The 23,979-nt window shown below is 52.2% G+C and overlaps 1 protein-coding gene across 3 annotated transcripts in view; it reads right to left on the reverse strand.

Annotated features, from left to right (window-relative positions):
• Positions 1-22,311, reverse strand: part of HSF2BP (heat shock transcription factor 2 binding protein) — an 80,524-nt gene extending 58,213 nt beyond the window's left edge. The window contains exon 1 of one of the 3 annotated variants that reach the window (XM_072139068.1): positions 22,212-22,311. Coding sequence is in view for 1 of the 3 variants with exons in the window: in XM_072139065.1 (XP_071995166.1) it covers positions 22,112-22,135 (24 nt within the window). In the remaining 2 variants the exon portion in view is untranslated. The other 2 variants (XM_072139067.1, XM_072139065.1) reach the window with 2 other exon arrangements.
• Positions 22,312-23,979: the final 1,668 nt, after the last annotated feature.

Consider the following 23,979-nt stretch of genomic DNA (forward strand, 5'->3'; position numbering starts at 1 on the left):
AGGTGAACTCCAGGGACCTGAGCGGGGAAGAGACACATGCAGGATATCGGGTGCAGGATCTTAGTGACTCCCCGCACAGCGCATTATACACGGACAATGCACTTACATGCACCAGGAAGAAGAAGGTGAACTCCGGGGACCTGAGCGGAGAAGTAACACCTGTAGGATATCAGGCACAGGATCTTAGTGTCTCCCCGCACAGTGCATTATACACAGACAATGCACTTACATGCACCAGGAAGAAGAAGGTGAACTCCAGGGACCTGAGCGGGGAAGTGACACATGCAGGATATCGGGGGCAGGATCTTAGTGACTCCCCGCACAGCGCATTATACACAGACAATGCACTTACATGCACCAGGAAGAAGAAGGTGAACTCCAGGGACCTGAGCGGGGAAGTGACACATGCAGGATATCGGGGGCAGGATCTTAGTGACTCCCTGCACAGCGCATTATACACGGACAATGCACTTACATGCACCAGGAAGAAGAAGGTGAACTCCGGGGACCTGAGCGGGGAAGTGACACATGCAGGATATCAGGTGCAGGATCTTAGTGACTCCCCGCACAGCGCATTATACACAGACAATGCACTTACATGCACCAGGAAGAAGAAGGTGAACTCCAGGGACCTGAGCGGGGAAGTGACACATGCAGGATATCGGGGGCAGGATCTTAGTGACTCCCTGCACAGCGCATTATACACGGACAATGCACTTACATGCACCAGGAAGAAGAAGGTGAACTCCGGGGACCTGAGCGGGGAAGTGACACATGCAGGATATCAGGTGCAGGATCTTAGCGACTCCCCGCACAGCGCATTATACACGGACAATGCACTTACATGCACCAGGAAGAAGAAGGTGAACCCCGGGGACCTGAGCGGGGAAGTGACACATGCAGGATATCGGGCGCAGGATCTTAGTGACTCCCCGCACAGCGCATTATACACAGACAATGCACTTACATGCACCAGGAAGAAGAAGGTGAACTCCGGGACCTGAGCGGGGAAGAGACACATGCAGGATATCGGGCGCATGATCTTAGAGACTCACCGCACAGCACATTATACACGGACAATGCACTTACATGCACCAGGAAGAAGGTGAACTCCTGGGACCTGAGCGGGGAAGAAACACATGCAGGATATCGGGGGCAGGATCTTAGTGACTGCCCGCACAGCGCATTATACACGGACAATGCACTTACATGCACCAGGAAGAAGAAGGTGAACTCCAGGGACCTGAGCAGGGAAGCGACACATGCAGGATATCGCGCGCAGGATCTTAGTGACTCCCCGCACAGCGCATTATACACGGACAATGCACTTACATGCACCAGGAAGAAGAAGGTGAACTCCAGGGACCTGAGCAGGGAAGCGACACATGCAGGATATCGCGCGCAGGATCTTAGTGACTCCCCGCACAGCGCATTATACACGGACAATGCACTTACATACACCAGGAAGAAGAAGGTGAACTCCGGGGACCTGAGCGGGGAAGTGACACATGCAGGATATCGGGTGCAGGATCTTAGTGACTCCCCGCACAGCGCATTATACACGGACAATGCACTTACATGCACCAGGAAGAAGAAGGTGAACTCCGGGGACCTGAGCAGGGAAGTGACACATGCAGGATATCGGGCGCAGGATCTTAGTGACTCCCCGCACAGCGTATTATACACGGACAATGCACTTACATGCACCAGGAAGGAGAAGGTGAACTCCGGGGACCTGAGCGGGGAAGCGACACATGCAGGATATCGGGCGCACGATCTTAGTGACTCCCCGCACAGCGCATTATACACGGACAATGCACCAGGAAGAAGAAGGTGAACTCCGGGGACCTGAGCGGGGAAGCTACACATGCAGGATATCAGGTGCAGGATCTTAGTGACGCCCCGCACAGCGCATTATACACGGACAATGCACTTACATGCACCAGGAAGAAGAAGGTGAACTCCAGGGACCTGAGCGGGGAAGCAACACATGCAGGATATCAGGCACAGGATCTTAGTGACTCCCCGCACAGCGCATTATACACGGACAATGCACTTACATGCACCAGGAAGAAGAAGGTGAACTCCAGGGACCTGAGCGGGGGAAGTGACACATGCAGGATATCGGGCGCAGGATCTTAGTGACTCCCCACACAGCGCATTATACACAGACAATGCACTTACATGCACCAGGAAGAAGAAGGTGAACTCCAGGGACCTGAGCGGGGAAGCGACACATGCAGGATATCGGGGGCATGATCTTAGTGACTCCCCGCACATCGCATTATACACGGACAATGCACTTATATGCACCAGGAAGAAGAAGGTGAACTCCGGGGGCCTGAGCGGGGAAGCGACACATGCAGGATATCGGGCGCATGATCTTAGTGACTCCCCGCACAGCACATTATACACGGACAATGCACTTACATGCACCAGGAAGAAGAAGGTGAACTCCGGGGACCTGAGTGGGGAAGCGACACATGCAGGATATCGGGCGCAGGATCTTAGTGACTCCCTGCACAGCGCATTATACACGGACAATGCACTTACATGCACCAGGAAGAAGAAGGTGAACTCCAGGGACCTGAGCGGGGAAGCGACACATGCAGGATATCAGGCGCAGGATCTTAGTGACTCCCCGCACAGCGCATTATACACGGACAATGCACTTACATGCACCAGGAAGAAGAAGGTGAACTCCAGGGACCTGAGCGGGGAAGCGACACATGCAGGATATCGGGGGCATGATCTTAGTGACTCCCCGCACATCGCATTATACACGGACAATGCACTTATATGCACCAGGAAGAAGAAGGTGAACTCCGGGGACCTGAGCGGGGAAGCGACACATGCAGGATATCGGGCGCATGATCTTAGTGACTCCCCGCACAGCACATTATACACGGACAATGCACTTACATGCACCAGGAAGAAGAAGGTGAACTCCAGGGACCTGAGCGGGGAAGAGACACATGCAGGATATCGGACGCACAATCTTAGTGACTCCCGCACAGCGCATTATACGCGGACAATGCACTTACATGCACCAGGAAGAAGAAGGTGAACTCCGGGGACCTGAGCGGGGAAGCGACACATGCAGGATATCGGGGGCAGGATCTTAGTGACTCCCCGCACAGCGCATTATACACGGACAATGCACTTACATGCACCAGGAGAAGAAGGTGAACTCCAGGGACCTGAGCGGGGAAGTGACACATGCAGGATATCGGGTGCAGGATCTTAGTGACTCCCCGCACAGCGCTTTATACACGGACAATGCACTTACATGCACCAGGAAGATGAAGGTGAACTCCGGGGACCTGAGTGGGGAAGCGACACATGCAGGATATCGGGCGCAGGATCTTAGTGACTCCCTGCACAGCACATTATACATGGACAATGCACTTACATGCACCAGGAAGAAGAAGGTGAACTCCGGGGACCTGAGCGGGGAAGTGACACATGCAGGATATCGGGCGCACGATCTTAGTGACTCCCCGCACAGCGCATTATACACGGACAATGCACTTACATGCACCAGGAAGAAGAAGGTGAACTCCGGGGACCTGAGCGGGGAAGTGACACATGCAGGATATCGGGCGCAGGATCTTAGTGACTCCCCGCACAGCGCATTATACACGGACAATGCACTTACATGCACCAGGAAGAAGAAGGTGAACTCCAGGGACCTGAGCGGGGAAGCGACACATGCAGGATATCGGGGCAGGATCTTAGTGACTCCCCGCACAGCGCATTATACACGGACAATGCACTTACATGCACCAGGAAGAAGAAGGTGAACTCCGGGGACCTGAGCGGGGAAGAAACACATGCAGGATATCGGGTGCAGGATCTTAGTGACTCCCCGCACAGCGCATTATACACGGACAATGCACTTACATGCACCAGGAAGAAGAAGGTGAACTCCGGGGACCTGAGCGGGGAAGAGACACATGCAGGATATCGGGGGCAGGATCTTAGTGACTCCCCGCACATTATACACGGACAATGCACTTACATGCACCAGGAAGAAGAAGGAGAACTCCGGGGACCTGAGCGGGGAAGCGACACATGCAGGATATCGGGGGCAGGATCTTAGTGACTCCCTGCACAGCGCATTATACACGGACAATGCACTTACATGCACCAGGAAGAAGAAGGTGAACTCCGGGAACCTGAGCGAGGAAGTGACACATGCAGGATATCGGGCGCAGGATCTTAGTGACTCCCCGCACAGCACATTATACACGGACAATGCACTTACATGCACCAGGAAGAAGAAGGTGAACTCCAGGGACCTGAGCGGGGAAGCGACACATGCAGGATATGAGGCACAGGATCTTAGTGACTCCCCGCACAGCGCATTATACACGGACAATGCACTTACATGCACCAGGAAGAAGAAGAACTCCAGGGACCTGAGCGGGGAAGCGACACATGCAGGATATCGGGTGCAGGATCTTAGTGACTCCCTGCACAGCGCATTATACACAGACAATGCACTTACATGCACCAGGAAGAAGAAGGAGAACTCCAGGGACCTGAGCGGGGAAGCGACACATGCAGGATATCGGGGACAGGATCTTAGTGACTCCCCGCACAGCACATTATACACGGACAATGCACTTACATGCACCAGGAAGAAGAAGGTGAACTCCGAGGACCTGAGCGGGGAGGTGACACATGCAGGATATCGGGCGCAGGATCTTAGTGACTCCCCGCACAGCACATTATACACGGACAATGCACTTACATGCACCAAGAAGAAGAAGGTGAACTCCGGGGACCTGAGCGGGGAAGCGACACATGCAGGATATCGGGCGCAGGATCTTAGTGACTCCCCGCACAGAGCATTATACACGGACAATGCACTTACATGCACCAGGAAGAAGAAGGTGAACTCCAGGGACCTGAGCGGGGAAGTGACACATGCAGGATATCGGGCGCAGGATCTTAGTGACTCCCTGCACAGCGCATTATACACAGACAATGCACTTACATGCACCAGGAAGAAGAAGGTGAACTCCAGGGACCTGAGCGGGGAAGCGGCACATGCAGGATATCGGGTGCAGGATCTTAGTGACTCCTCGCACAGCGCATTATACACGGACAATGCACTTACATGCAGCAGGAAGAAGACGGTGAACCCCGGGGACCTGAGCGGGGAAGCGACACATGCAGGATATCAGGCGCAGGATCTTAGTGACTCCCCGCACAGCGCATTATACACGGACAATGCACTTACATGCACCGGGAAGAAGAAGGTGAACTCCAGGGACCTGAGCGGGGAAGTGACACATGCAGGATATCGGGCGCAGGATCTTAGTGACTCCCCGCACAGCACATTATACACGGACAATGCACTTACATGCACCAGGAAGAAGAAGGTGAACTCCAGGGACCTGAGTAGGGAAGCGACACATGCAGGATATCGGGCGCAGGATCTTAGTGACTCCTCGCACAGCGCATTATACACGGACAATGCACTTACATGCACCAGGAAGAAGAAGGTGAACTCCAGGGACCTGAGCGGGGGAAGTGACACATGTAGGATATCGGGGGCAGGATCTTAGTGACTCCCCGCACAGCGCATTATACACGGACAATGCACTTACATGCACCAGGAAGAAGAAGGTGAACTCCAGGGACCTGAGCGGGGAAGCGACACATGCAGGATATCGGGCGCAGGATCTTAGTGACTCCCCGCACAGCGCATTATACACGGACAATGCACTTACATGCACCAGGAAGAAGAAGGTGAACTCCAGGGACCTGAGCGGGGAAGTGACACATGCAGGATATCGGGCGCAGGATCTTAGTGACTCCCCGCACAGCGCATTATACACGGACAATGCACTTACATGCACCAGGAAGAAGAAGGTGAACTCCAGGGACCTGAGCGGGGAAGCGACACATGCAGGATATCGGGTGCAGGATCTTAGTGACTCCCCGCACAGCGCATTATACACGGACAATGCACTTACATGCACCAGGAAGAAGAAGGTGAACTCCAGGGACCTGAGCGGGGAAGTGACACATGCAGGATATCGGGCGCACGATCCTAGTAACTCCCCGCACAGCGCATTATACACGGACAATGCACTTACATGCACCAGGAAGAAGAAGGTGAACTCCAGGGACCTGAGCGGGGAAGCGACACATGCAGGATATCGGGTGCAGGATCTTAGTGACTCCCCGCACAGCGCATTATACACGGACAATGCACTTACATGCACCAGGAAGAAGAAGGTGAACTCCAGGGACCTGAGCGGGGAAGCGACACATGCAGGATATCGGGCGCAGGATCTTAGTGACTCCCCGCACAGCGCATTATACACGGACAATGCACTTACATGCACCAGAAAGAAGAAGGTGAACTCCAGGGACCTGAGCGGGGAAGGGACACATGAAGGATATCGGGTGCAGGATGTTAGTGACTCCCTGCACAGCGCATTATACACGGACAATGCACTTACATGCACCAGGAAGAAGAAGGTGAACTCCGGGGACCTGAGCGGGGAAGTGACACATGCAGGATATCGGGGGCACGATCTTAGTGACTCCCCGCACAGCGCATTATACACGGACAATGCACTTACATGCACCAGGAAGAAGAAGGTGAACCCCGGGGACCTGAGCGGGGAAGTGACACATGCAGGATATCGGGTGCAGGATCTTAGTGACTCCCTACACAGCGCATTATACACGGACAATGCACTTACATGCACCAGGAAGAAGAGGGTGAACTCCAGGGACCTGAGCAGGGAAGCTACATATGCAGGATATCGGGGGCAGGATCTTAGTGACTCCCTGCACAGCGCATTATACACGGACAATGCACTTACATGCACCAGGAAGAAGAAGGTGAACTCCAGGGACCTGAGCGGGGAAGCGACACGTGCAGGATATCGGGGCACGATCTTAGTGACTTCCCGCACAGTGCATTATACACGGACAATGCACTTACATGCACCAGGAAGAAGAAGGTGAACTCCTGGGACCTGAGCGGGGAAGTGACACATGCAGGATATCGGGCGCAGGATCTTAGTGACTCCCCGCACAGCGCATTATACACGGACAATGCACTTACATGCACCAGGAAGAAGAAGGTGAACTCCAGGGACCTGAGCAGGGAAGCGACACATGCAGGATATCGGGCGCAGGATCTTAGTGACTCCCCGCACAGCACATTATACACGGACAATGCACTTACATGCACCAGGAAGAAGAAGGTGAACTCCAGGGACCTGAGCGGGGAAGCGACACATGCAGGATATCAGGTGCAGGATCTTAGTGACTCCCCGCACAGCGCATTATACACGGACAATGCACTTACATGCACCAGGAAGAATAAGGTGAACTCCTGGGACCTGAGCAGGGAAGCGACACATGCAGGATATCGGGTGCACGATCTTAGTGACTCCCCGCACAGCGCATTATACACGGACAATGCACTTACATGCACCAGGAAGAAGAAGGTGAACTCCAGGGACCTGAGCGGGGAAGCGACACATGCAGGATATCGGGTGCACGATCTTAGTGACTCCCCGCACAGCGCATTATACACGGACAATGCACTTACATGCACCAGGAAGAAGAAGGTGAACTCCTGGGACCTGAGCAGGGAAGTGACACGTGCCGGATATCGGGGGCACGATCTTAGTATCTCCCCGCACAGCGCATTATACACGGACAATGCACTTACATGCACCAGGAAGAAGAAGGTGAACTCCGGGGACCTGAGCGGGGAAGAAACACATGCAGGATATCGGGTGCAGGATCTTAGTGACTCCCCGCACAGCGCATTATACACGGACAATGCACTTACATGCACAAGGAAGAAGAAAGTGAACTCCGGGGACCTGAGCGGGGAAGTGACACATGCAGGATATCGGGCGCAGGATCTTAGTGACTCCCCGCACAGCGCATTATACACAGACAATGCACTTACATGCACCAGGAAGAAGAAGGTGAACTCCGGGGACCTGAGCGGGGAAGTGACACATGCAGGATATCGGGTGCAGGATCTTAGTGACTCCCCGCACAGCGCATTATACACGGACAATGCACTAACATGCACAAGGAAGAAGAAAGTGAACTCCGGGGACCTGAGCGGGGAAGTGACACATGCAGGATATCGGGCGCAGGATCTTAGTGACTCCCCGCACAGCGCATTATACACGGACAATGCACTTACATGCACCAGGAAGAAGGTGAACTCCAGGGACCTGAGCGGGGAAGTGACACATGCAGGATATCGGGTGCACGATCTTAGTGACTCCCCGCACAGCGCATTATACATGGACAATGCACTTACATGCACCAGGAAGAAGAAGGTGAACTCCGGGGACCTGAGCGGGGAAGCGACACATGCAGGATATCAGGTGCAGGATCTTAGTCACTCCCCGCACAGCGCATTATACATGCACAATGCACTTACATGCACCAGGAAGAAGAAGGTGAACTCTGGGGACCTGAGCGGGGAAGTGACACATGCAGGATATCAGGGGGAGGATCTTAGTGACTCCCCGCACAGCGCATTATACACGGACAATGCACTTACATGCACCAGGAAGAAGAAGGTGAACTCCGGGGACCTGAGCAGGGAAGCGACACATGAAGGATATTGGGTGCAGGATCTTAGTGACTCCCCGCACAGCGCATTATACACGGACAATGCACTTACATGCACCAGGAAGAAGAAGGTGAACTCCAGGGACCTGAGCGGGGAAGTGACACATGCAGGAAATGGGGTGCAGGATCTTAGTGACTCCCTGCACAGCGCATTATACACGGACTATGCACTTACATGCACCAGGAAGAAGAAGGTGAACACCAGGGACCTGAGCGGGGGAAGTGACACATGCAGGATATCGGGCGCAGGATCTTAGTGACTCCCCGCACAGCGCATTATACACGGACAATGCACTTACATGCACCAGGAAGAAGAAGGTGAACTCCGGGGACCTGAGCGGGGGAGTGACACATGCAGGATATGGGGTGCAGGATCTTAGTGACTCCCCGCACAGCACATTATACATGGACAATGCACTTACATGCACCAGGAAGAAGAAGGTGAACTCCAGGGACCTGAGCGGGGAAGCGACACATGCAGGATATCGGGTGAAGGATCTTAGTGACTCCCCGCACAGCGCATTATACACGGACAATGCACTTACATGCACCAGGAAGAAGAAGGTGAACTCCAGGGACCTGAGCGGGGAAGTGACACATGCAGGATATCGGGTGCAGGATCTTAGTGACTCCCCACACAGCGCATTATACACGGACAATGCACTTACATGCACCAGGAAGAAGAAGGTGAACTCCAGGGACCTGAGCGCGGAAGCGACACATGCAGGATATCGGGCGCAGGATCTTAGTGACTCCCCGCACAGCGCATTATACACGGACAATGCACTTACATGCACCAGGAAGAAGAAGGTGAACTCCGGGGACCTGAGCAGGGAAGTGACACATGCAGGATATCGGGTGCAGGATCTTAGTGACTCCCCGCACAGCGCATTATACACGGACAATGCACTTACATGCACCAGGAAGAAGAAGGTGAACTCCGGGGACCTGAGCGGGGAAGTGACACATGCAGGATATCGGGTGCAGGATCTTAGTGACTCCCCGCACAGCGCATTATACACGGACAATGCACTTACATGCACCAGGAAGAAGAAGGTGAACTCCGGGGACCTGAGCGGGGAAGTGACACATGCAGGATATCGGGTGCAGGATCTTAGTGACTCCCCACACAGCGCATTATACACGGACAATGCACTTACATGCACCAGGAAGAAGAAGGTGAACTCCAGGGACCTGAGCGGGGAAGCGACACATGCAGGATATCGGGTGCAGGATCTTAGTGACTCCCTGCACAGCGCATTATACACGGACAATGCACTTACATGCACCAGGAAGAAGAAGGTGAACTCCAGGGACCTGAGCGGGGAAGCGACACATGCAGGATATCGGGCGCAGGATCTTAGTGACTCCCTGCACAGCGCATTATACACGGACAATGCACTTACATGCACCAGGAAGAAGAAGGTGAACTCCAGGGACCTGAGCGGGGAAGCGACAGATGCAGGATATCGGGGCAGGATCTTAGTGACTCCCCGCACAGCGCATTATACACGGACAATGCACTTACATGCACCAGGAAGAAGAAGGTGAACTCCGGGGACCTGAGCAGGGAAGTGACACATGCAGGATATCGGGGGCAGGATCTTAGTGACTCCCCGCACAGCACATTATACACGGACAATGCACTTACATGCACCAGGAAGAAGAAGGTGAACTCCGGGGACCTGAGCAGGGAAGCGACACATGCAGGATATCAGCGCAGGATCTTAGTGACTCCCCGCACAGCGCATTATACACGGACAATGCACTTACATGCACCAGGAAGAAAAAGGTGAACTCCTGGGACCTGAGCAGGGAAGTGACACATGCAGGATATCGGGTGCACGATCTTAGTGACTCCCCGCACAGCGCATTATACACGGACAATGCACTTACATGCACCAGGAAGAAGAAGGTGAACTCCAGGGACCTGAGCGGGGAAGCGACACATGCAGGATATCGGGTGCACGATCTTAGTGACTCCCCGCACAGCGCATTATACACGGACAATGCACTTACATGCACCAGGAAGAAGAAGGTGAACTCCGGGGACCTGAGCAAGGAAGCGACACATGCAGGATATCGGGTGCAGGATCTTAGTGACTCCCCGCACAGCGCATTATACATGGACAATGCACTTACATGCACCAGGAAGAAGAAGGTGAACTCCAGGGACCTGAGCGGGGAAGCGACACATGCAGGATATCGGGTGCAGGATCTTAGTGACTCCCCGCACAGCGCATTATACACGGACAATGCACTTACATGCACCAGGAAGAAGAAGGTGAACTCCAGGGACCTGAGCGGGGAAGGGACACATGCAGGATATCGGGTGCAGGATCTTAGTGACTCCCCGCACAGCGCATTATACACGGACAATGCACTTACATGCACCAGCAAGGAGAAGGTAAACTCCGGGGACCTGAGCGGGGAAGTGACACATGCAGGATATCAGGTGCAGGATCTTAGTGACTCCCCGCACAGCGCATTATACACGGACAATGCACTTACATGCACCAGGAAGAAGAAGGTGAACTCCAGGGACCTGAGCGGGGAAGCGACACATGCAGGATATCAGGTGCAGGATCTTAGTGACTCCCCGCACAGCGCATTATACACGGACAATGCACTTACATGCACCAGGAAGAAGAAGGTGAACTCCAGGGACCTGAGCGGGGAAGTGACACATGCAGGATATCGGGGGCAGGATCTTAGTGACTCTCCGCACAGTGCATTATACACGGACAATGCACTTACATGCACCAGGAAGAAGAAGGTGAACTCCGGGGACCTGAGTGGGGAAGCGACACATGCAGGATATCGGGCGCAGGATCTTAGTGACTCCCCGCACAGCGCATTATACACGGACAATGCACTTACATGCACCAGGAAGAAGAAGGTGAACTCCAGGGACCTGAGCGGGGAAGCGACACATGCAGGATATCGGGTGCAGGATCTTAGTGACTCCCCGCACAGCGCATTATACATGGACAATGCACTTACATGCACCAGGAAGAAGAAGGTGAACTCCTGGGACCTGAGCGGGGAAGCGACACATGCAGGATATCGGGCGCATGATCTTAGTGACTCCCCGCACAGCACATTATACACGGACAATGCACTTACATGCACCAGGAAGAAGAAGGTGAACTCCAGGGACCTGAGCGGGGAAGCGACACATGCAGGATATCGGGTGCAGGATCTTAGTGACTCCCCGCACAGTGCATTATACATGGACAATGCACTTACATGCACCAGGAAGAAGAAGGTGAACTCCAGGGACCTGAGCGGGGAAGCGACACATGCAGGATATCGGGTGCAGGATCTTAGTGACTCCCCGCACAGTGCATTATACATGGACAATGCACTTACATGCACCAGGAAGAAGAAGGTGAACTCCAGGGACCTGAGCGGGGAAGTGACACATGCAGGATATCGGGTGCAGGATCTTAGTGACTCCCTGCACAGCGCATTATACATGGACAATGCACTTACATGCACCAGGAAGAAGAAGGTGAACTCCAGGGACCTGAGCGGGGAAGTGACACATGCAGGATATCGGGTGCAGGATCTTAGTGACTCCCCGCACAGCGCATTATACACGGACAATGCACTTACATGCACCAGGAAGAAGAAGGTGAACTCCTGGGACCTGAGCGGGGAAGCGACACATGCAGGATATCGGGTGCAGGATCTTAGTGACTCCCCGCACAGCACATTATACACGGACAATGCACTTACATGCACCAGGAAGAAGAAGGTGAACTCCAGGGACCTGAGCGGGGAAGCGACACATGCAGGATATCAGGTGCAGGATCTTAGCGACTCCCCGCACAGCGCATTATACACAGACAATGCACTTACATGCACCAGGAAGAAGAAGGTGAACCCCGGGGACCTGAGCGGGGAAGTGACACATGCAGGATATCAGTCGCACAACCTGTATATATGGGGTCCTCCTGTGTATATTTGGGGCCTCCTGTATATATGGGGGTGTCCTGTAGATATGGGGGTCCTCCTGTATATATTGGGGGTGTCCTGTGTATATAGGGGTGCCCTGTATATATTTGGGGTCCTCCTGTATATATGGGGGTGTCCTGTGTATATAGGGGTGTCCTGTATATATTTGGGGTCCTCCTGTATATATGGGGGTGTCCTGTAGATATTGGGTACCTCCTGTAGATTTTGGGGTCCCCCTGTGTATATTGGGGGCCTTCTGTAGATTTTGGGGTCCTCCTGTATATATTTGGGGTTCTCCTGTATATATGGGGGTGTCCTGTGTATATAGGGGTGCCCTGTATATATTTGGGGTCCTCCTGTATATATTGGGGTCCTGCTGCAGATATTTGGGGTCCTCCTGTATATATTGGGGGCCTCCTGCATATATAGGGGTGTCCTGTGTATATTTGGGGTCCTCCTGTATATATTGGGGGCCTCCTGTATATATTTGGGGTTCTCCTGTATATATGGGGGTGTCCTGTAGATATTGGGGGCCTCCTGTATATATGGGGGTGTCCTGTGTATATAGGGGTGTCCTGTGTATATTTGGGGTCCTCCTGTAGATATTGGGGGCCTCCTGTATATATGGGGGTGTCCTGTGTATATAGGGGTGCCCTGTGTATATGGGGGTGTCCTGTATATATATGGGTGTCCTGTGTATATTTGGGGTCCTCCTGTATATATTGGGGGTGTCCTGTGTATGTGGGGTCCTCCTGTAGATATTGGGGTCTTCCTGTATATATTTGGGGTCCTCTTGTATATATTGGGGGTGTCCTGTATATTTGGGGTCTTCCTGTATATATTGGGGTTCTCCTGTATATATTTGGGGTTCTCCTGTATATATGGGGGTGTCCTGTATATTTGGGGTCCTCCTGTAGATATGGGGGTGTCCTGTGTATATTGGGGTGTCCTGTATATATTTGGGGTTCTCCTGTATATATTGGGGGCCTCCTGTATATATGGGGGTGTCCTGTAGATATTGGGTACCTCCTGTAGATTTTGGGGTCCCCCTGTGTATATGGGAGTGTCCTGTATATATTTGGGGTCCTCCTGTATATATTGGGGGCCTCCTGTATATATGGGGGTGTCCTGTGTATATTTGGGGTTCCCCTGTATATATTGGGGGCCTCCTGTATATATTGGGGGTGTCCTGTATATATTGGGGGCCTCCTGTATATATTTGGGGTCTTCCTGTATATATGGGGGTGTCCTGTATATTTGGGGTCCTCCTGTAGATATGGGGGTGTCCTGTGTATATAGGGGTGTCCTGTATATATTTGGGGTTCTCCTGTATATATGGGGGTGTCCTGTATATTTGGGGTCCTCCTGTAGATATGGGGGTGTCCTGTGTATATAGGGGTGTCCTGTATATATTTGGGGTTCTCCTGTATATATGGGGGTGTCCTGTATATATTTGGGGTCCTCCTGTACATATTGGGGGCCTCCTGTATATATTGGGGTGTCCTGTTTATATAGGGGTGTCCTGTATATATTTGGGGTTCTCCTGTATATATGGGGGTGTCCTGTGTATATAGGGGTCCTCCTGTATATATTTGGGGTCCTCCTGTATATATTGGGGGTGTCCTGTATATTTGGGGTCCTCTTGTAGATATTGGGGTCCTCCTGTATATATTGGGGGTGTCCTGTGTATGTGGGGTCCTCCTGTGTATATGGGGTGTCCTGTATATATATGGGTGTCCTGTGTATATTTGGGGTCCTCCTGTATATATTGGGGGTGTCCTGTGTATGTGGGGTCCTCCTGTAGATATTGGGGTCTTCCTGTATATATGGGGGTGGCCTGTATATATTTGGGGTCCTCCTGTATATATTTGGGGTCCTCTTGTATATATTGGGGGTGTCCTGTATATTTGGGGTCCTCCTGTATATATTGGGGTCCTCCTGTATATATGGGTGTCCTGTGTATATTTGGGGTCCTCCTGTATATATTGGGGTCCTCCTGTATATATGGGTGTCCTGTGTATATTTGGGGTCCTCCTGTATATATTGGGGGTGTCCTGTGCATGTGGGGTCCTCCTGTAGATATTGGGGTCTTCCTGTATATATGGGGGTGTCCTGTATATATTTGGGGTCCTCCTGTATATATTTGTGGTCCTCTTGTATATATTGGGGGTGTCCTGTATATTTGGGGTCTACCTGTATATATTGGGGTCCTCCTGTATATATTTGGGGTTCTCCTGTATATATGGGGGTGTCCTGTATATTTGGGGTCCTCCTGTAGATATGGGGGTGTCCTGTGTATATAGGGGTGTCCTGTATATATTTGGGGTTCTCCTGTATATATGGGGGTGTCCTGTATATATTGGGGGCCTCCTGTATATATTTGGGGTCCTCCTGTATATATGGGGGTTTCCTGTGTATATAGGGGTGTCCTGTATATATTTGGGGTTCTCCTGTATATATGGGGGTGTCCTGTGTATATAGGGGTCCTCCTGTATATATTTGGGGTCCTCCTGTATATATTGGGGGTGTCCTGTATATTTGGGGTCCTCTTGTAGATATTAGGGTCCTCCTGTATATATTGGGGGTGTCCTGTGTATGTGGGGTCCTCCTGTGTATATGGGGGTGTCCTGTGTATGTGGGGTCCTCCTGTAGATATTTGGGGCCTCCTGTATATATTGGGGGTGTCCTGTGTATGTGGGGTCCTCCTGTAGATATTTGGGGCCTCCTGTATATATGGGGGTGTCCTGTGTATGTGGGGTCCTCCTGTGTATATGGGGGTGTCCTGTGTATGTGGGGTCCTCCTGTAGATATTTGGGGCCTCCTGTATATATTGGGGGTGTCCTGTGTATGTGGGGTCCTCCTGTAGATATTTGGGGCCTCCTGTATATATGGGGGTGTCCTGTATATATTGGGGTCCTCCTGTAGATATTTGGGGCCTCCTGTATATATGGGGGTGTCCTGTATATTTGGGGTCCTCCTGTATATATTTGGGGTCCTCCTGTATATATGGGGGTGTCCTGTATATATTTGGGGTCCTCCTGTATATATTGGGGGCCTCCTGTATATATGGGGGTGTCCTGTGTATATTTGGGGTTCCCCTGTATATATTGGGGGCCTCCTGTATATATTGGGGGTGTCCTGTATATATGGGGGTGTCCTGTATATATTGGGGGCCTCCTGTATATATTTGGGGTCTTCCTGTATATATGGGGGTGTCCTGTATATTTGGGGTCCTCCTGTAGATATGGGGGTGTCCTGTGTATATAGGGGTGTCCTGTATATATTTGGGGTTCTCCTGTATATATGGGGGTGTCCTGTATATTTGGGGTCCTCCTGTAGATATGGGGGGTGTCCTGTGTATATAGGGGTGTCCTGTATATATTTGGGGTTCTCCTGTATATATGGGGGTGTCCTGTATATATTTGGGGTCCTCCTGTACATATTGGGGGCCTCCTGTATATATTGGGGTGTCCTGTTTATATAGGGGTGTCCTGTATATATTTGGGGTTCTCCTGTATATATGGGGGTGTCCTGTGTATATAGGGGTCCTCCTGTATATATTTGGGGTCCTCCTGTATATATTGGGGGTGTCCTGTATATTTGGGGTCCTCTTGTAGATATTGGGGTCCTCCTGTATATATTGGGGGTGTCCTGTATATTTGGGGTCCTCCTGTGTATATGGGGTGTCCTGTATATATATGGGTGTCCTGTGTATATTTGGGGTCCTCCTGTATATATTGGGGGTGTCCTGTGTATGTGGGGTCCTCCTGTAGATATTGGGGTCTTCCTGTATATATGGGGGTGGCCTGTATATATTTGGGGTCCTCCTGTATATATTTGGGGTCCTCTTGTATATATTGGGGGTGCCCTGTATATTTGGGGTCCTCCTGTATATATTGGGGTCCTCCTGTATATATGGGTGTCCTGTGTATATTTGGGGTCCTCCTGTATATATTGGGGTCCTCCTGTATATATGGGTGTCCTGTGTATATTTGGGGTCCTCCTGTATATATTGGGGGTGTCCTGTGTATGTGGGGTCCTCCTGTAGATATTGGGGTCTTCCTGTATATATGGGGGTGTCCTGTATATATTTGGGGTCCTCCTGTATATATTTGTGGTCCTCTTGTATATATTGGGGGTGTCCTGTATATTTGGGGTCTTCCTGTATATATTGGGGTCCTCCTGTATATATTTGGGGTTCTCCTGTATATATGGGGGTGTCCTGTATATTTGGGGTCCTCCTGTAGATATGGGGGTGTCCTGTGTATATAGGGGTGTCCTGTATATATTTGGGGTCCTCCTGTAGATATGGGGGTGTCCTGTATATATGGGGGTGTCCTGTATATATTGGGGGCCTCCTGTATATATTTGGGGTCCTCCTGTATATATGGGGGTTTCCTGTGTATATAGGGGTGTCCTGTATATATTTGGGGTTCTCCTGTATATATGGGGGTGTCCTGTGTATATAGGGGTCCTCCTGTATATATTTGGGGTCCTCCTGTATATATTGGGGGTGTCCTGTATATTTGGGGTCCTCTTGTAGATATTAGGGTCCTCCTGTATATATTGGGGGTGTCCTGTGTATGTGGGGTCCTCCTGTGTATATGGGGGTGTCCTGTGTATGTGGGGTCCTCCTGTAGATATTTGGGGCCTCCTGTATATATGGGGGTGTCCTGTGTATGTGGGGTCCTCCTGTGTATATGGGGGTGTCCTGTGTATGTGGGGTCCTCCTGTAGATATTTGGGGCCTCCTGTATATATTGGGGGTGTCCTGTGTATGTGGGGTCCTCCTGTAGATATTTGGGGCCTCCTGTATATATGGGGGTGTCCTGTATATTTGGGGTCCTCCTGTATATATTTGGGGTCCTCCTGTATATATGGGGGTGTCCTGTAGTTATTGGGGTCCTCCTGTATATATGGGGGTGTCCTGTGTATATAGGGGTGTCCTGTATATATTGGGGGTCCTCCTGTATATATGGGGGTGTCCTGTGTATATAGGGGTGTCCTGTATATATTTGGGGTCCTCCTGTATATATGGGGGTGTCCTGTAGATATTGGGTACCTCCTGTAGATATGGGGGTCCCCCTGTGTATATAGGGTGTCCTGTATATATTTGGGGTCTTCCTGTATATATTTGGGGTCCTCCTGTATATATTGGGGTTCTCCTGTATATATGGGGGTGTCCTGTGTATATAGGGGTGTCCTGTGTATATTTGGGGTCCTCCTGTAGATATTGGGGGCCTCCTGTATATATGGGGGTGTCCTGTGTATATAGGGGTGCCCTGTGTATATTTGGGGTCTTCCTGTATATATTGGGGTCCTCCTGTATATATTTGGGGTTCTCCTGTATATATGGGGGTGTCCTGTATATTTGGGGGTCTCCTGTAGATTTGGGGGTCCCCCTGGGTATATAGGGTATCCTGTATAAATTTGGGGTCCTCCTGTATATATGGGGGTGTCCTGTGTATATAGGGGTCTTCCTGTATATATTTGGGGTTCTCCTGTATATATGGGGGTGTCCTGTATATAATTGGGGTCTTCCTGTATATATTTGGGGTTCTCCTGTATATATTTGGGGTTCTCCTGTATATATGGGGGAGTCCTGTATATAATTGGGGTCTTCCTGTATATATTTGGGGTTCTCCTGTATATATTTGGGGTTCTCCTGTATATATGGGGGTGTCCTGTATATAATTGGGGTCTTCCTGTATATATTTGGGGTTCTCCTGTATATATTTGGGGTTCTCCTGTATATATGGGGGAGTCCTGTAGATATTGGGGGCCTCCTGTAGCTATGGGGGTCTTCCTGTGTATATAGGGTGTCCTGTGTATATTTGGGGTTCTCCTGTATATATGGGGGTGTCCTGTATATATTGGGGGCCTCCTGTATATATTTGGGTTTCTCCTGTATATATGGGGGTGTCCTGTATATATTGGGGGCCTCATGTATATATTTGGGGTTCTCCTGTATATATGGGGGTGTCCTGTGTATATTTGGGGTCTTCCTGTATATATGAGGGTGTCCTGTATATATTGGGGTCTTCCTGTATATATTTGGGGTTCTCCTGTATATATTGGGGTCCTCCTATATATATATGGGGTCTTCCTGTATATATTTGGGGTCCTGCTGTATATATGGGGGTGTCCTGTATATATTGGGGTCCTCCTATATATATATGGGGGTGTCCTGTATATATTTGGGGTCCTGCTGTATATATGGGGGTGTCCTGTATATTTGGGGTCCTCCTGTAGCTATGGGGGTCTTCCTGTGTATATAGGGGTGTCCTGTATGTATTTGGGGTCCTCCTGTATATATTGGGGTCCTGCTGTAGATATTTGGGGTTCTCCTGTATATATGGGGGTGTCCTGTGTATATAGGGGTGTCCTGTATATATAGGGGTGTCCTGTATATATGGGGGTGTCCTGTGTATATAGGGGTGTCCTGTATATATTTGGGGGCCTCCTGTAGATATTGGGGTCTTCCTGTATATATTTGGGGTTCTCCTGTATATATGGGTGTCCTGTGTATATTTGGGGTCCTCCTGTATATATGGGGGTGTCCTGTATATTTGGGGTCCTCCTGTAGCTATGGGGGTCTTCCTGTGTATATAGGGTGTCCTGTATATATTGGGGGCCTCCTGTATATATTTGGGGTCCTCCTGTATATATTTGGGGTTTTCCTGTATATATTTGGGGTCCTGCTGTATATATGGGGGTGTCCTGTATATTGGGGGCCTCCTGTAGCTATGGGGGTCCTCTTGTGTATATAGGGGTGTCCTGTATATATTTGGGGTCCTCCTGTATATATGGGGGTGTCCTGTAGATATTGGGTACCTCCTGTAGATTTTGGGGGCCCCTGTGTATATGGGGGTGTCCTGTATATATTGGGGTCCTGCTGCAGATATTTGGGGTCCTCCTGTATATATTGGGGGCCTCCTGAATATATGGGGGTGTCCTGTGTATATAGGGGTGTCCTGTGTATATTTGGGGTCCTCCTGTATATATTGGGGGCCTCCTGTATATATGGGGGTGTCCTGTGTATATAGGGGTGTCCTGTGTATATTTGGGGTCTTCCTGTATATATTTGGGGTCCTCCTGTATATATGGGGGTGTCCTGTATATTTGGGGTCCTCCTGTAGATATGGGGGTGTCCTGTGTATATAGGGGTGTCCTGTGTATATTTGGGTACCTCCTGTATATATGGGGGTCCCCCTGTGAATATAGGGTGTCCTGTATATATTTGGGGTCCTCCTGTAGATATATGGGGTCTTCCTGTATATATTTGGGGTCTTCCTGTATATATTTGGGGTTCTCCTGTATATATGGGGGTGTCCTGTATATATGGGGGTGTCCTGTGTATATAGGGGTGCCCTGTATATATTTGGGATCCTCCTGTATATATGGGGGTGTCCTGTATATTTGGGGTCCTCTTGTAGATATTGGGGTCCTCCTGTATATATTGGGGGTGTCCTGTGTATATAGGGGTCTTCCTGTATATATGGGGGTGTCCTGTATATATTTGGGGTCCTCCTGTATATATTTGGGGTCCTCCTGTATATATTGGGGTCCTCCTGTATATATGGGGGTGTCCTGTATATATTTGGGGTCCTCTTGAAGATATCGGGGTCCTCCTGTATATATTGGGGGTGTCCTGTGTATATTTGGGGTCCTCCTGTATATATTGGGGGTGGCCTGTATATATGGGGTCCTCCTGTATATATTGGGGGTGTCCTGTATATATGGGGGTGTCCTGTATATATTTGGGGTCCTCTTGTAGATATTGGGGTCCTCCTGTATATATTGGGGGTGTCCTGTGTATATTTGGGGGCCTCCTGTATATATGGGGGTGTCCTGTGTATATAGGGGTGTCCTGTGTATATTTGGGGGCCTCCTGTATATATTTGGGGTCCTCCTGTATATATGGGGGTGTCCTGTGTATATAGGGGTGTCCTGTGTATATTTGGGGGCCTCCTGTATATATGGGGGTGTCCTGTGTATATAGGGGTGTCCTGTATATATTTGGGATCCTCCTGTAGATATGGGGGTGTCCTGTATATATTGGGGGTGTCCTGTATATATTGGGGGTGTCCTGTATATATTGGGGGTGTCCTGTGTATGTGGGGTCCTCCTGTATATATTGGGTACATCCTATATATTTGGGGGCCTCCTGTATATATTTGGGGTCCTCCTGTCTATATTTGGGGTCCTCTTGTATATATTGGGGGTGTCCTGTATATTTGGGGTCCTCCTGTATATATTGGGGTCCTCCTGTATATATTTGGGGGCCTCCTGTATATATGGGGGTGCCCTGTATATATCGGGGGCCTCCTGTGTATATTTGGGGTCCTCCTGTATATATTGGGTACCTCCTGTATATTTGGGGGTGTCCTGTGTATGTGGGGTCCTCCTGTATATATTTGGGGGTGTCCTGTATATATTTGGGGTCCTCCTGTATATATGGGGGTGTCCTGTATATATCGAGGGCCTCCTGTATATATTTGGGGTCCTCCTGTATATATAGGGGTGTCCTGTATATATTTGGGGTCCTCCTGTATATATTTGGGGTCCTCCTGTATATATTGGGGGTGTCCTGTATATAGGGGTCCTCCTGTGTATATAGGGTCTTCCTGTATATATGGGGGTGTCCTGTATATATTTGGGGTCCTCTTGTATATATTGGGGGTGCCCTGTATATTTGGGGTCCTCCTGTAGATATTGGGGGCCTCCTGTATATATGGGGGTGTCCTGTGTATATAGGGGTCTTCCTGTATATATGGGGGTGTCCTGTATATATTTGGGGTCCTCCTGTAGATATTGGGGGCCTCCTGTATATATTGGGGGTGCCCTGTATATTTGGGGTCCTCCTGTATATATTGGGGGCCTCCTGTATATATGGGGGTGTCCTGTATATATTTGGGGTCCTCCTGTATATATTTGGGGTCATCTTGTATATATTGGGTACCTCCTGTATATTTGGGGGTGTCCTGTGTATGTGGGGTCCTCCTGTAGATATTGGGGGCCTCCTGTATATATGGGGGTGTCCTGTGTATGTGGGGTCCTCCTGTAGATATTGGGGGCCTCCTGTATATATTTGGGGTCCTCCTGTATATATTTGGGGTCCTCCTGTATATATGGGGGTGTCCTGTATATTTTGGGGTCCTCCTGTAGATATTGGGGTCCTCCTGTATATATTGCGGGTGTCCTGTATATTTGGGGGTCCTCTTGTAGATATTGGGGTCCTCCTGTATATATTGGGGGTGTCCTGTATATTTGGGGTCCTCCTGTAGATATTGGGGGCCTCCTGTATATATTGGGGGTGTCCTGTGTATGTGGGGTCCTCCTGTAGATATTGGGGGCCTCCTGTATATATTGGGGGTGTCCTGTGTATGTGGGGTCCTCCTGTAGATATTGGGGTCCTCCTGTATATATGGGGGTGTCCTGTATATATTTGGGGTCCTCTTGTATATATTGGGGGTGTCCTGTATATTTGGGGTCCTCCTGTAGGTATTGGGTACCTCCTGTATATTTGGGGGTACCATGTAGATTCGGGGGTGCTGTCCCCACTCTTCTCCTACCTCTTTCCTGCTGGGTCACTATAGTTACCAATGCACTGACCTCACGTAGACGTCACATGTCCTGCTCCGCTCATGTGATTGGTTGAATAGCGTTGTGGGCGTGGCGCCGCCATCTTTTTGAATTCCTTGAGTCTCCGCTTCCGGGTTGTGCTGATGTCATCATTAGGCGCCTCTGCGTGGTCCTGACGTCATCAGCTGGAGACACAGAGCGGCCAACGTGACTGAGACAGCATGGCAGAGCCCTGTGTGCAGCTGGCGCAGCGCCTGGCGGCCAATGACAAGAAGAGCCGGGACCGGGCCCTGCGCAAACTGCGGCTCTACCTGACGGCCCGGAGCGGCCACAGCCAGGGTGAGAGAGGACGGACATGGGGGCCCTGGGGGAGAGGAAGGGAGAGGGGCCCGAGAGAGAGGGGCCCGGAGCGGCCACAGCCAGGGTGAGAGGATGGACATGGGGCCCCGGGGGAGAGGAAGGGAGAGGGGCCCGGAGCGGACACAGCCAGGGTGAGAGGATGGACATGGGGGCCCGGGGGGGAGAGGAAGGGAGAGGGGCCCGGAGCGGCCACAGCCAGGGTGAGAGGACGGACATGGGGGCCCGGGGGGAGAGGAAGGGAGAGGGGCCCGAGAGAGAGGGGCCCGGAGCGGCCACAGCCAGGGTGAGAGGATGGACATGGGGGCCCCGGGGGAGAGGAAGGGAGAGGGGCCCGAGAGAGAGGGGCCCGGAGCGGCCACAGCCAGGGTGAGAGAGGACGGACATGGGGGCCCCGGGGGAGAGGAAGGGAGAGGGGCCCGGAGCGGACACAGCCAGGGTGAGAGGATGGACATGGGGGCCCGGGGGGGAGAGGAAGGGAGAGGGGCCCGGAGCGGACACAGCCAGGGTGAGAGGATGGACATGGGGGCCCGGGGGGGAGAGGAAGGGAGAGGGGCCCGGAGCGGCCACAGCCAGGGTGAGAGGACGGACATGGGGGCCCGGGGGGAGAGGAAGGGAGAGGGGCCCGAGAGAGAGGGGCCCGGAGCGGCCACAGCCAGGGTGAGAGAGGACGGACATGGGGGCCCCGGGGGAGAGGAAGGGAGAGGTGCCCGAGAGAGAGGGGCCCGGAGCGGCCACAGCCAGGGTGAGAGAGGACGGACATGGGGGCCCCGGGGGAGAGGAAGGGAGAGGGGCCCGGAGCGGCCACAGCCAGGGTGAGAGGACGGACATGGGGGCCCCGGGGGAGAGGAAGGGAGAGGGGCCCGGAGCGGCCACAGCCAGGGTGAGAGGATGGACATGGGGGCCCCGGGGGAGAGGAAGGGAGAGGGGCCCGGGGGGAGAGAGAGAGGGGCCCGGAGCGGCCACAGCCAGGGTGAGAGGACGGACATGGGGGCCCCGGGGGAGAGGAAGGAAGAGGGGCCCGGAGCGGACACAGCCAGGGTGAGAGGATGGACATGGGGGCCCCGGGGGAGAGGAAGGGAGAGGGGCCCGGGGGGAGAGAGAGAGGGGCCCGGAGCGGCCACAGCCAGGGTGAGAGGACGGACATGGGGGCCCGGGGGAGAGGAAGGGAGAGGGGCCCGGAGCGGACACAGCCAGGGTGAGAGGACGGACATGGGGGCCCCGGGGGAGAGGAAGGGAGAGGGGCCCGGAGCGGCCACAGCCAGGGTGAGAGAGGACGGACATGGGGGAATATCCCGGGGGGAGAGGAAGGGAGAGGGGCCCGAGAGAGAGGGGCCCGGAGCGGCCACAGCCAGGGTGAGAGGACGGACATGGGGGCCCGGGGGGAGAGAGAGAGGGGCCCGGAGCGGCCACAGCCAGGGTGAGAGGATGGACATGGGGG

Source organism: Engystomops pustulosus, chromosome 2, assembly GCF_040894005.1.
Source record: "Engystomops pustulosus chromosome 2, aEngPut4.maternal, whole genome shotgun sequence".
Classification (NCBI taxonomy): Eukaryota; Metazoa; Chordata; class Amphibia; order Anura; family Leptodactylidae; genus Engystomops; species Engystomops pustulosus.